Here is a 14,485-nt window from a genome sequence, read left to right as displayed (position 1 = left end):
TGACCTGCTCCCGGGAGGCGAGTGCTGTGCGGTCGCGGGGCCTCGGATGCAATGGGGGCTGCCCCATGAGACCCCCTGTATTTGCTCCCATCTTCCCCGCGGCCTGACCTTGGGGGCGGCCTCTAAATACCCAGGTTCTTGTGACTCAGGTTACAGGTCAGGCTGCTCCTGGGAGGTGGGCGCGGTGCGATCAGTGTTCTGGGATGGCTGCAGCAACAGCGGGAAATGGTCGCAAACCCCGCGCTTTCACAGGGCAGCCCCAGTCCCGCCATCGCAGCAGCCGCCATTCCCTGACAGCACACCACCTGCCTTCCAGGAGCAGGCTGGCCTGTAACCTGAGTTCCACGAATCTGGGGCAGCAGAGGCCAAACTCAGGCCATGCGCTGGGGAGTTTGAAGCCAATCCACGGGCTCCCATGGGCAGACCCCATAACCCGCCACTGCCTTCGACCACACCGCGCCCTCCTTCCAGAAGCAGGCTGACCTGCGGACCGTGCCTGGAGCAGCAGAAGCCGAGCCCTGGACAGGCCGTGGGAGAGAAGGGGGCAAGTCGACCAGCCTGCCAGGTCGCTGCCCATCTCCCTGCCGCTGCCCCAGGTTCGTGGATCACTTGTTTTCAAGTCAGTGGGTTCCTGAGAGGCAGGAGCGGTGCAGTCAGGAGGCGGGGTCTGCGGGGAGGGGTGCTGCCCCAGGGGGATCAGGTGGACTTGCTCCCATCTCCCCCAGGGTCAGATCTGTGGACGGCCTCTGCTGCCCCGTGTTCACAGGACACATGTCATGTCAGTCTGTCCCTGGGAGGAGTGCTCAGTGCCCTCGGGGCAGCCTCAGTGGCTGACAATGATTTTGGAAGTGGGCTCTAGCCCAACATAACTAACTCTCCTTTCTTCACTTGCTTCCTCAGTTGGTGGCTGTATAGGCTTTTTCATTATAGGTTATTGCTGGATAATGAACATAGGTTTCTCTGCTATACAGAAGAAACTTTATTTAAAATCTATTTTTATATATAGTGGCTAACATTTGTAAATCTCAAACTCCCAAATATATCCCTTGCCATCCCCTTTCCCTGGTAACCTTAAGATTGTTAACTAAGTCTGCAAGTCTGTTTCTGTTTTGTAGATGAGTTCACAGTGTCTTTTTCTCTCTTTTTTTAGATTGCACATATGAGTGATATCATTTGGTATTTTTCTGTTTCTGGCTGCTTTCACTTAGAATGACGATCTCTAGCTCTACCCATGTTGCTGCAAATGATTTTATTTTGTCCTATTCATGGTAGAGTAATATTCCAGTCTATAAATATGCCACAACTTCTTTATCCAGTCATCTGTTGCTACATTTAGCTTGCCTCCATGTCTCGGCTATTGTATACAGTGATGCTATGAATACTGGGGTGCAGGTATCTTTTCACATTGGAGTTCTTTCCAGTTATATACCCAGATGTGGGATTGCTGGGTCATAGGGTAAGTATACTTTTAGTTTTTTGAGGGATTTCCATGCTTTCCATAATGACTACACCAAACTGGATTCCCACCAGCAGTGTAAGAGGGTACCCTTCCCTTTACAGCCTCTCTAGCATTTATCATTCATGAACTTCTGAGCGATGGCCATTCTGACTGCTGTGAGCTGATACCTCATTGTAGTTTTGATTTGAATCTCTCTGTTTGTTAGTGATATCGAGCATTTTTTCATGTGCCTATTGGCCATTTGTGTCTTCATTGGAGAAATGCTTGTTTAGGTCTTCTGCCTATGTTTGGATTGAGTTGTTTGTTTTTTTGTTTTTAAGTTGTATGAGCTGTTTATATATTCTGAAAATTAAGGCTTTTTTGTTAGTCGTATCATTTGCAAATATTTTCTCCCATTCGTAGGTTGTTGTTTCCTTTTGTTTTACTTATGGTTGCCTATGCTGTGAAGAAATTTATGAGTTTAATTACGTCCCTTTTGTTTTTTTTCTCTTATTTCCATTGCCTGGGTAGATTGCCGTAGGAGAACGTTGCTAAGATTTATGTCAGATAATGTTTTGCGTATGTTTTCTTTTAGGAGATTTATCAAGTCTTGTCCATCTGCATCTTAAGCCTGTACTCTAGATCTGTGCTTCAGTTTTGAATTTTGAGCTTCTTAGAGAACACCTACTCTTAGCTCATATGTCAGATTCAACATGTCTAAAGCTGATTTCATAATCATTTTTCTTGCAGCGTATCCATTTATTCAGTGGCATAATCATTCTTCTGGTCTTGAATACCCAAAGGCTTGGAATGGTCTTTGATTTATATTTCTCTCACCACCCTCCACATATTCTTGGCTTCTGGAACTGTATGTTTTTGGTTTCAAATGTCTATTCTGATTGCTGATACTCTGATGAAGAGCGTTCATCCCTGATACATGAATTTTTCCTTCTGTTGAATTCTTGGATATTCTCTCCCCCCCTTTCAGTCAACCTTCAGTTTTGACCCTCCAACATCTAGAGTCAAGTCAAAGACTTACCACAACCAGATCTCAGCCAGGTAGTCTAGACACTTAATCACTTTGGCTTTACCTTATATGTTCCAATCATTATGTGACTTAGCCTCCGAGGGTAACCTGTGCCTTATTAAAAACCAGGAGTCACCAGCGTTTTCCTATCCAGTCATCAGTTAAAACAGCTTAGAATTGCCCTGAGAACTAGTTGGAACCCCATCCCCTTCATTGAGTCTTCCCTATTTACTCCAAATACTTCTAGCTCCTCTTTGTATTTCTGCACTGTTCATGATCGGTAGCCTGTAATCTAGGCTTTGAGTACTGACTTGGTACCATTACCGGCTGGTTTCCAATGTGTCTCCTCACTTAGCTGGTAACTGGAGAAGACTCCCTTGTTCAGCCTCCTTTATACCCTCACCCTGCTTAGCATCGGGCAATAGCAGGCATCCAGGCAGTGCTAACCTACTTTATTTATTCGCAGGGGTGGTGGTGTGGAGTATAGCTAATAACTATTAATTCAGTGTTGCAATTAAAAAAGAAAGCCAAGAAAATCCATAAAACTTTAACTCCATGTTCAGTTTAGCGCTTTACCTCAACAGTTTTCTTAACTCTGTGTTTACATTCACATAGTGTTCAGTGCTTGTACAGTTCCCTGAGGCAAGCAGGTGAGATGTCATTATGTTTGACTTTCACGTTACATTTCATATTGGATATATTTGTGCAATGACAAAACCTTCTTTTATAAGTAAACAGCCGGAAGCCCAGAGAGACTAACAGCCTAACCCAGGGTCACCTGGTTAGTGTTTGGCACAGGCCAGGACCGCGGTTCACATCTTCCAGCTGCTCCTCTTCCAGTGCTGGGAAATGTAGCCCCATCAGCCAAACGGCCAAGTCTCATTGCTGCCCCTTTACCTGCCAGTGATGGCAGTGCTACAAAACGTGGCAAAGGAAAGGTCAGAAATAGGAATGATAAAAGACATGGAAGTGCTGGAAATGGATCCTCAGCCTCTTCCTCCCTATTTGAGCGCCTCACAAGTGTCCCACTCTGACACTGCTGTTCATTGATTATAACACAGTCTTTAAAATCAGACTGATCTTTTGTAGGACATGCTTTTATCCTGGTCCCTTTCCTGCTAGTAGTCACCGTCATGGGCAGAAAGTGCCTGACTGTGCTCTGTTTGTCACGTAGGTGGGAGGGGAAGTGGGAGAGGAAGCGGGTTGAACTGAAGCCGAGCTTTTTACACCTCTGTTGTTCTAGGACCAGAGCAGTTCCACTTCTGCTTTCATCACCTCTCCACCTCTGAGTCCCAGCCACCCACTCCTGCCTGCTTCCCCACATGCCACGTCCTGGGGGAGGACAGTGTGGTTGGCAATGCCCCCTCCACCCTCTGCCTTCCACCCTGGGAGGTGCAGGAGTCTGCTTCAACTTTTGAGCTGTTTTGGTAGTTAGGTTTTCCAGCCTTTCTAGGCATCTGCTTTCCAGCTCTGGGAAATTGGAGATGTAACTTAACCATACAAGTTCCATACTAATGTATTCAGTGGCATTAATGTGATGTTGTCTTTAAGGTGTTCTGTGACTGGATAGGAGGTTTTTAACACAGGATGCTTCACATCCAATTCTAAAGGCCTACAGGATGCAGGTGTAATTCAAGTACTTACATGGCTGTAAGGCAGACATGGACATTATTTTATAATATGACCATATGTTCATAGATTACGGTTAGTCCGCCGGCTCTGTATCTAATAAAAGTTTAAATTCCAAACGCTTGAAGAAAATTTGTGGGCCATGTCTTTTTGCCTGTAACTAGTTGCAAAAACTGAAATCAAGACTCTACCACAAGCCAGTGTTTCCCAGTAGAGAAACCCTCTACTTTTACAACCTCTAAGTAATGCGGTGGTTCTTTGGGTGAGATGAGGGATGCCAGAGTATTTTGTTGGGACACTAGAGTGGCATGACAAGTATTCTGGGATTGGTTACAGTTGAATCTCTGCTTCCTATATCCTGGACTGATTACAGAGTCAATGTTAGTGCGTTAACCAGCTTCTGAATGCAAGTGTAGCTAGGAAGACAACAGAGAAAATAGAAGGTTATAAAGTAATGGAGAGACTTCAGAGCAGTACAAATGGTGACTTTGACACCACCAGCTGCTGACGTGAACTTGGCAGGAATTTGTGAGAAATGGTGGGTGTCACTGCAAGCAGGAGAGTCCTGCAGCTTTTGGGGTGAACTGGCAAAGGGGAGAGCAGATATGGTGACCACTCGGGGGTTGATTATTTGTGTCCTGAATGTGAAAATGTCTGGTCTCCTGTTCAATTTTGCAGCCACAACTTCACGTGACTCAGGGCATTATTTCCACCAGAAAACCATAAAAACATAAACAACCTCTGTTTCCCTAAGTGTTTGTTCTTGATCTGAGATGATTGTCCTGTGGTGGGAGGTAAGTGGGCGGTGGGTCCTATTACATCACTCCCTTTCACTAAAAGTCTACTTCGCTGCTTTTCACCCTACTGCTAGAGGTGCTGCCATTCTGTTACACCTAGACCTATAAGACAGGCTTGGCTGAATCCTCACGTGAAGAGGGATAGTTATGTGCAGTTTTAAATAATTGCTTGGGTCATGTGGTCCTTTGTTCCCTCCATTGGAAATCACTATTCCAGAGCAAATAGTATGAATCTATATAAACTATATTGTTTGTAAGATGTCTTCAGAAGTTTTGCAGTAGGTTTAAATATTTGCTTGGTGATGGCCTCTTGATTGTTTGAAGGAGGCAACCCTCACTAGGGGCTTTGTTGGCTCCCTTAGATTTCCCTTACTGGCAGTAGAGTGTTCGTAGGCAGAGTTAGAAAGTTAAATGGGCTGAGAAGCCGAATTTGCCCGCAGCTGGGAATTGGTAGAAGAGTCAGTTATGGAAGGAAGGCTTTAGGATTATCTGGTAGCAGAGTTGTGGGATCCAAGCCCTGGGAAACCTCAGCTTTTGTAGAGTAAGCTCTGTAACAATAGGCTATTGGATAATTTTAACACTTGTTATGGGATGTAGAGTTGGGGAAAGACTTAAGAGTGAAAGAACCTTAAAAAAGAATCTCCAAATATTTTAAAGAAGACAGTACTCAGAATGAGAGCTTTTCTGGAAAAGACTAGCTCTTCACTTCACAGGGGAAGCAGGGAGAAGGTGTAACTGCACTTACGGTAACTTAAAAGGTAAACCTTACCCTCCCACTTAGCTGTTTCCTGGTGTACGTTCATATTCCACATCTGTAGTTTTAGACATGATGTGTCATTTTCTGGTACTCCATTCGGCTTCTGAGTGAGAGACTGACGCAAAGCCACATAGCAATTGAAAAATTGCACAAAAGTCTTTATTGTTAAAAATGTAGATATGTGGCAGGGTGCTGCATTTGCAAATGACTTTCAGTACAGAGAACACTTAAAAGAATGCTGTGTTATTTCTTTTTTTATTCTTTTAAGCCTTTGAATAGAAGGTTTTCTTTGCAGAGTTTCTGGAGTACATCAGAACAAGCAGGAACTAAAAATAGCTTTAAGAAAGCACCAGTATAGATGTTGCTTATAGTATGGTATCTGTCTTAAAGTTAACTCTTTAAAGCAGGAAGTTGTAACTCTCAATTTCTTAAGCAAATATAAACATTCTTGACTCTTAATGACATTCTTTGTCGGGTGAAGCCGCTTTTGCTTCCATTCTGAGCATTGAAATGCCTTCTATGATACTTCTACCAGTCCTCAATATTTTATTTTCCCTCTGTTGTGAACTTGTTATTAAACTTGAAGCAGATATAAATATCATTAACTTGCTACATATGTAGATATTTAGTGTTACATAGTCAGAAAGTTTGTGTACATCACACGTATCTACATAATTCCCCAGTTTCCAACTGTGTTCCTGATGAAAGAATGGTGGGAAATGGCATTATGAGGATATGTCTTACAGTACACAGTGTTTCCCCTGTTCCCTCTACCAGATCTGGATGTTCTTTCATCTTTCGGCTTCTAGAATTTCTAGCTCTTTTTCTTAAGACAGGTGTAACTCATCCCCCTGCTCACACAAACATGCGTACACACACACACACACACACACACACACACACACACACACACACACACACACACACACACACACACACACACACACATATACAATCTGCCGTAGGGAGTACCGTGCACCATCCCATTCTCCGACTCCAGCTCTGATCCCACCTACTGGAGGCAGTGTCTTGCACGAATTCATTTGTAAGTTCCTTTTTAAAACTCGAGTGATCGGGAAATAGGACTGATATCCTCACCTAGTAGGCAGGCCCTCAAGGATAACTTCTATGGTTAATGCTAGAGTATCTTAATGTTTGAGTACCTGGGTTTCATGTCTTCCTGTAACACCTGTGTGACCCATGATTCCCACAGTTCTGTCTCCCGTTAGACTTTTTCTCTCCAACTCTGGACTCTTATAATATTCTGCTGATTTGGCATCTTCACTTGGAACTCTGATATCTTAAAACCAACATGTGTAAAAACTGAGCTCTTGGTCCTCCTACCCCCCAAACTGGTTCTTTATGCAGCCTCCCCCATTCAGTTAGTGGAAACTTAATCCTTCCAGCTGCTTGGGTCAAAAATCTTGGAGTTATTCTGACTTTCACTGACACACCACATGAATTCTGTCAATAGATCTGGTTTGACACTGCCTTTAAAACATATCCAGAGCCCAGCCACTTCTCACCATGGCTCCTGCTTCCACTGCTGCTTCCCTGCCCTGAGCCACTGTCCTCTCCTCCTGCATAGCCCTTCTCAGTAGCTTCCCACCTTTCATCTCTGACCCGTTTTGCACTATTCTCACCCGGCAGTCAAGTGAGCCTTGAAAACCTAAGTTAGATTGTGTCGTCCTTCTGCAGTGCCTCCCCATTTCACTCCGGGTAAAAGCCACAGTCCTTACAATGTCCTCCAAGGCCATACAGGATCTGCACTGACCCTTCTCCGCAGCTCCAGCCTTGCCCCCATTCTGGAACATGCGAGGTCACGCTGGCCTTGGTGATTGTTATTCCGTCCACCTGGGACTTCTCACCTCCTAGTCTTAGTTCTAACCTCAGCTCACAGTTTGCCCTGCTCTCGTATTTAATACAACATCACCCTCATCCTATACCCTCAACTCTCTTTACTTTGCCCTTTTTACTTTTTTCCATGGTTCCTCTTTCCTAACATGCCACCTCCTCTGCTGCTCTGTTGTGTGAATTGTCATCTCCACCCCCCACCCCAGCTAGACTCCAACCAAGCTCCATGAGGACAGGACTTTTGTTTTGTTTATTGATCTATTCTAAGTGCCTAGAGTAGTCCTGGGTACATAGTAGGCCGTCAAAAATTATTTGCTGAATAAATTAAAAGGCTATTTTAAAAATGAATCATCCTTTCAGGAACAGGTGAGGAAAGGAAGCTGCATGAAGGAAAATGGTGCAGTAAATAATGATATTTGCCTGTTGTACTATGTGTGATGTATATATGTGTTTTAGTCTTAATTTGGTATCTCAGTGTCTTAATTTAATAGCTGTATTAAGGTGTAATTTACAGGCCATACAATTAACATACTATAATTGTACAAGTCAGCCATTTTAGCTATTTCTAGAGATGTGCAACTGTGTCCTCAAAAAGTCCCCTTGTGTCCGTCCATATGCAGTTTGCCCTCCCCTCATTGGCACCCTGATTTTATTTGTTTTTGTTTTTTGGCAATCACATCTCAAAAGAATAATTTACACAGCAGTACTAATATAGCTTTGCACTTTTAGAAATGACACACTTAAATATGAAATCAGCGGTCATTGCTGAATGTAGGCAGCAGTATCAGACATCGGTGAGAAGAATGGACTTCAGTGTCAGACTGGCTGCAGTCTTACCCAGCTCCACCATTTACCAAGTTACCCAAATTATTTTCTGTCTCAAGCTCTATATCTGTTATATAGGTGTAATAATAGCAGCTTACAGAGTTGTGAGGATTAAGCAAACAGGGAAACAAAATTTAGTGTACTGGCCAGCTTATGTTATTACCTAAGAAATAGCCTTGCAGGTAGAGAGCAAAATTCAAATCAGTTTCTAAAGTATGTGTAAAATATGATCCAGTTCCTGCCTGGTTTGTAAACACGTATGCCTACTGCAGAATGTAAAAGCAGGCTAATTTCCAACAGAAAAGATCATTTCTCAGCATTTCTTGCAAAGGTAGTTGCAAAATAATTTTTACTAAATTTTCTGTGCCCATCTCTGACAGAGCTTTGACACCAGGGAGGTAATTATCTACATTTTTGTTAAAATGATGCTGACCATCAGTAAGTGTTCTGAATTATATTTTAGCCTTTATGTTGGGAAATATTGTGAAACTTCTTCTAAATTAATGGGGGAGGGGCATTCATTGTAGCTCTTGTAGCCTGATAAGGCTTCACTAAATTATCTTTTTTTATTTTAATTAAAGTAATTAATTAATTTTTTGCAGGGGGTGGTAATAAGGTTTTTATTTATTTTATTTTTATAAGAAGTTCTGGGGATTGAACCCAGGCCCTTGTGCATGCTAAGAATATGATGTTTCACTTGAGCTATACCCCCCTAAATTATCTTTAATAAGGTCTTTTTCTCTGTTTTGTTATTTTCTTTTATGTACAGATGCACAAAGCAGGGTCATCAGAAGCCTCTCAATTCCAAAGATGATTATAGTGAAAAACATTGCACAGTGACAGTGAATCCTTGGAATATGAAGAAAGATTGTAAAGTCCTGAATGAATTAAGAAGGAATTGTTACATTAACTTACATGTAACCATGGCTCTCTTACCTTTATTTTTCACTTTATAATGAAGATATTCCTCACCCGTCAAGGTTGCTTTGTTAGATATAGGGAATATCTAAAGCCTTTTCTGGAAGTTTTTTAAATAAATAAGAGCAGGTAATTTATCAGAAGTGTGAATGGTGTAATCTGCTCTGTCTAGTATGGTAGCCACCAGCCACATGTGGCTATAGTGAATTGAGATGTTCTATAAGTGGAAAATACATAATAGATTTTCAAGACTTCGTACAAGAATAATAATGTAAAATATTTATTAAAAGTTTTCAAAGTGTTAATCACACTTTTGAAATGATAGTATATTGGATATTTTGGGATAAATATAATTATTACTGGAATTATTTCACTTGTTCCTTTTTATTTTCTAAATGGGATTACTGGAAAATTGTGACTTGCACTATGTTTCTATTGACAGTGCTGGCTTCTAACTTATTGCAAATAATATGAAAAAAACTTTGATTAAATATTTTATAATTGAGTAGTTGATTTCCATCATATTATTTTCAGGTGTACAACACAGAGGCTCAACATCTTTATAGATTAAATTCCATTTAATGTCACCATAAAATAATGGCTATATTTCCCTGTGCTGTATGATACAGCCCTGTAACCTATCTATTTTATACATAGTACTTTTTATCTCTCAATCCCTTACCCCCTTCCTGCCTCCCTCTCCTCCTTCTCCCCATTGGTAACCACCAGTCTGTTCTGTGTACCTGTGAGTCTATTTCTGTTTTATTATAGTAATTAATTTGTTTTATTTTTTAGATATACATATAAGTTAATAAATAGAATATTTGTTTTTCTTTCTCTGACATATTTAACTTAGCATAATACCCTGTAGGTCCATCCATGTTATTGCAAAAGACATTATTTAATTTTTTAATGGCTGAGCAGTATTCCATTGTGTGTGTGTGTTCATGTGTATATATGTGTGTGTATATATGTAAATATACATATATATATATATAATATACCACAACTTCTTTATCCAGTCATCTGCCAGTGAACATTTGGGTTGTTTCAGTGTGTTAGCTATTGTAAATAGTGCTGCTGTGAACACTGGGGTGCATGTGTCTTTTTGAATTATATTTTTCTCCAGACATATACCCATGAATGGGATTGCTGGATCACACGGAAGTATATTTTCAGTTTTTTAAGGAAACTCTATACTGTCCTCCATGGTGGCTGCAACATTAACATTCCCACCTACCAAGTAGGAGGGTTCCTTTTTCTCTTAAAAGGTCAAAAATTCCTACATTTATATACTTTCCTTACAGTTTAGGGCACAATTTGGCAAAAGCCAGATAGAATTTAATAGGAGTAAATACAGTATTTTTTCAAATGCCCATGCATTATGGATAGATATGTTATTGATGAGTTGGTTCCCTATTTTTGTAGATGCAGAAGTTTTTATAGCTTCACAGACATTTCAGTCTTGCAGAAAGAAAAATGTCTTTGCATTTTGCTGAACTTGTCCGGGTGGCTTTATCGAATTTGGTCCAGGCCTGCAGAGGTGAATACACATCCAAACCTGAACCATTTGAATGTCTGCAAGATTTTAAGAGTCTAGAATGTCAGATCTGGACTATAACTCTGGTGAATGACATCAGTGAGTGGACTCAAGAAAACTCCATTTGAGTGCAAAGCCTTTCATAAGCCAAAAAAGGCTTTGAAATTGTGGCAAAGCCAGAGACTTTTGTGCACCACATATGGCCACAAACCCATGAGGACAACCACAGGCCTTCTGGAGTGCCAAGGGAATTCCATGTGAGGAGTCCAGCACTCACAGGAATCCAACAAGTCCCTGCCAGCCAGAGCACCTTCATTGCTACTGTGGTATTTTGAGCAAATGTCTTTTCTTCAGGTTCAAATTGGTTTGTTGTTTTTTTTTTTATAAAAGAAAATCAAACAACTTCTTTTTCCCTTGGTGAAAGTAAAAGCCTAACATTTTCTGATTTCTTTTGACAGAGAAAACTTGAGCCTATGAATCTAAACTCATCTGTGATGGTCTGCAGCTGGGAGCAAGCAGATCAGTGTCAGTCCCTTTGCAGCCGTTGGCTGGGAGCCTGCATGTTCCCTGGAATGATATTTGAAACATGTCACCCTAGCCGTGCCTTCGCTCTGGACTGGGAGGCGAGTGAGTCAGAATCTGCATTATGGAATGTATGTTTCAAATCCAAAGCTAGGAGATCTTTTTTAATAGCCAGAGAATGTAGTCATAAATATATCTATTAATGTATTTATGCAAGAACAAATTTAAAGTTTTTTTATTATAAAAATTTCCCCCCAAAATTGAAAATGAAAGAACATTGGAGTTAAAATCCAATGGAATTAAAAACAGTGGAATTAAAAATCATCTGTACCTTAGTTATACATAAAGAATCTTAAAATCCTTCTAAACATTTTTTTTGTTGAAATGTAGATATTTTTCTCTTCCAAAAATGAAAATTATTATTTCACATTTTTTTCTTTTTCCTTTTATTATATATTCCATATCAATAAATATAATTCTTTTAAATCCCTTTTAATGGCTGTTTAACATTATATTGAGCAGATATGTAAATAGTCCTAGATTTAAGAAATTTAAAAAATTGTCATTACAATGCCCTTGCAAAGAATATTTTCGTGTTTCTATTTTTAGTTACTAATTTGGACTGAAAGTTAACAAGTTTACTTTTCTTCATCTAAAACATTGGTTATTTTATGAATGAATTGTAAGGATTTTAAATAACTTTTCAGTAATTTCAACAAAGAAATTAACTTTAAGGCAAAAATGTATGATGGTTTGCAAATCTATTTTTATTATATCTTCACTTTTACCAGTGTCATATCTGTGTGTGTTTGCACAAGTGCTTTAACTACCAGCAATGTAAGAAAAATCTGTGTACTAAAAATGTGAAAATAGTTTCCTGGTTTGTGTTTTCATTCTCCCAATATAGGTTTTGGATGACAAGCTTGTATTTGTAAAAGTACACACCCTGTGGGAGGTGATCTGTATATACGCTGAGATACTGTACATAAAATTGCCTCTGAATCCCAATCATCTGAAAACCCTGTCCTCAGCCTTTGATACCTTCAGCTGTTTTATGAAAGTCCTCCAAGTGGATGAAAGTATCAACAACCGGAACAAGAATTTTTCATTGCCCTATTTGAGAAGAGCTGCGTGAACGACTTTTATATTCAGGATAGAGATACATTCATCAATCCAACCACCAGGAGCCGCACTGTAAGTCTAAACCAAGTTTAGCTGCTGTCGGGGGTGATTTAGAACCTGCTGTTGAATTACAAGTGATTTGGTTTTGTTGGTTTGGTTTGGTTTTTAAAAGCTGCCCATAAAAAGGAAAAAAGAGAAAGAAAAGAAATATGCCTACAGATTCCTGTTAGGATAGTAAACAGTGGCTGGTTATTTACCCTGTATAAACCACACGCTCTCTTAGAATCTATTTAGGTTTACTTCATCCTTTCGCAGATCAAGTATCAAGTAAGGGACAGTTTTAAAAAAAAATTCAGGATTAACAGGCTTGTGAGCTCCGGGATCTGCAAGGCAGCTTTCCCTTCCCATGGTGTAAGTCAAATGGCAGAAATGAAATAAAGCACTTCATGTATCCTCCGATGTTAACAGGAAAAGGTGAGTCTTGACCTTGTTTCTTCCTGGGTAAAATGAAGATAATATGTCAGGAGTCGACAAGCCCATTTAGGGCAGGAAACATGTTGTCTTGTTCACTGCTGAATCCCAGGCACCAGGAAGGCTGAGTTTAACAAGTGAGTGAATGAATGAATTGTAGTTCCCCCAGAGTTACCATGTGGGGCAGTGTGGATTAGCAGCTAAGAGCATAGACTCGAGAGGTGAGGGTACAGCTCAAGTGATGGGGCGCATGCTTAGCACGCATAAAGTCCTGGGTTCAGCCCCCAACACCTCCTCTAAAATAGACAAATAACCCTAATTACCTCCCCACCCCCCACCAGAATTACTTTATTATCTCCCTGCCACCAAAAAAAAAAAAAAGGTAGAAGTGGCCAAGAGCGTAGACTCAGGCTGGAACACTTGTACTGGTTTCTCGCTGTCTACCTTGTAAAAGTCATTTAGCCTCTGTGTTTATCAAGTTCCTCATCAATAAAATTGGGATAATAATAGTACCCACCTCGTAGAGATGTTATGGGGATTAATGAACCTGCTTGAATTTTAGAACAGCCCTGGATAATAGTAAGTACTATGCATCTGCCAGCTCTTTTCATAATTACTGACAGATGTTATTATCAACCAAAAAAGTATTAGTTCTTTGTAAGGGAAATGCATGTTAGACCATTTCATTTATCATTTTCTGTAATTCAGGCTTTTTCCCTCTGAAATACCATTTTCTGTCTGTGCACTAGTAAATCACAGGGCTTTCCAAATTTCATCTGTCTGAGTTCTTGTCATGATGACAATACTGCAGTTTTGACATTTTTTAGGGACTCCATCTGAGATGACAGCAACCCCTCAAATTCAGAAGCACTTCTCTAACTGACAACATCTCGCATGAAATGAAGTTTGTAAAATGTAAGAGCTTCAGATGCTAAATGATGCCATAAATGCAAAGATGTTATATCTAAGCTCTTTAAATAAATCCTGTCATTGAGATAAAGGAAATACTATATTATAGCGCTCTATGACTTTTTTACCTTGCTATCCATTTATCTGACTCTCTAAGACAAAAGAAAGCAAAGACTGAGATTGATCATTACTACTGTGTGGTACACGTATTTGTGGATGAAGACCATACTGAAATGCACTGTCTAAGATATTAAAATGGACACTAAACAGCTGCTTGATGCACATGCATGAACAGAACAGGGAGCTGGTTGCAGGGAGAAGACACTGAGATTCCTGGATCAGAGACTCAGCATAGCAGTCCAGCCCAGCAGTCCACATGTTTTATATTTATAGCCCAGCAAAATTAGCAGTGAGACTCTGAAATGAACTTTGGGGACACTTGCAAACAGCTGTCATGATTACTAATGTGGGACACTTACAAACAGCTGTCATGATTACAGTGTTTAGTTGGCATCTGCACACAACCATTTCTTTTCCACTAAAGCCTGTTGTAATTGCTGGTTCCACATCCAGGCTGAGGAATCATCTCATGTGGTGTTTGGGAGGGAGGTAAGTGGAGTCAGGACCCATGCTAAGGCTGGGTGGGTAATAATCTGGTTCTAGTACAGGAGAAAGG

At 40.6% G+C, this 14,485-nt stretch overlaps 1 protein-coding gene across 5 annotated transcripts in view; it reads left to right on the top strand.

Moving 5' to 3' along the window:
- The window catches only part of LOC135320991 (anoctamin-6-like), a 65,931-nt gene that overhangs the window by 411 nt on the left and 51,035 nt on the right, over positions 1–14,485 (top strand). For 2 of the 5 annotated variants that reach the window (XR_010380338.1, XR_010380337.1), the window contains exons 2-3: positions 11,244–11,412; positions 12,215–12,501. Coding sequence is in view for 1 of the 5 variants with exons in the window: in XM_064484206.1 (XP_064340276.1) it covers positions 13,800–13,815 (16 nt within the window). In the remaining 4 variants the exon portion in view is untranslated. Of the gene's footprint in view, positions 1–316; positions 597–9,096; positions 9,375–9,755; positions 11,150–11,243; positions 11,413–12,214; positions 12,502–13,559; positions 13,816–14,485 lie in introns of those variants that run through there. The other 3 variants (XM_064484206.1, XR_010380339.1, XR_010380340.1) reach the window with 3 other exon arrangements.

Source organism: Camelus dromedarius, unplaced genomic scaffold (genome assembly GCF_036321535.1).
Source record: "Camelus dromedarius isolate mCamDro1 unplaced genomic scaffold, mCamDro1.pat HAP1_SCAFFOLD_200, whole genome shotgun sequence".
In the NCBI taxonomy this organism is placed as follows: Eukaryota; Metazoa; Chordata; class Mammalia; order Artiodactyla; family Camelidae; genus Camelus; species Camelus dromedarius.
This window is presented reverse-complemented; position numbering and strand designations above follow the sequence as displayed.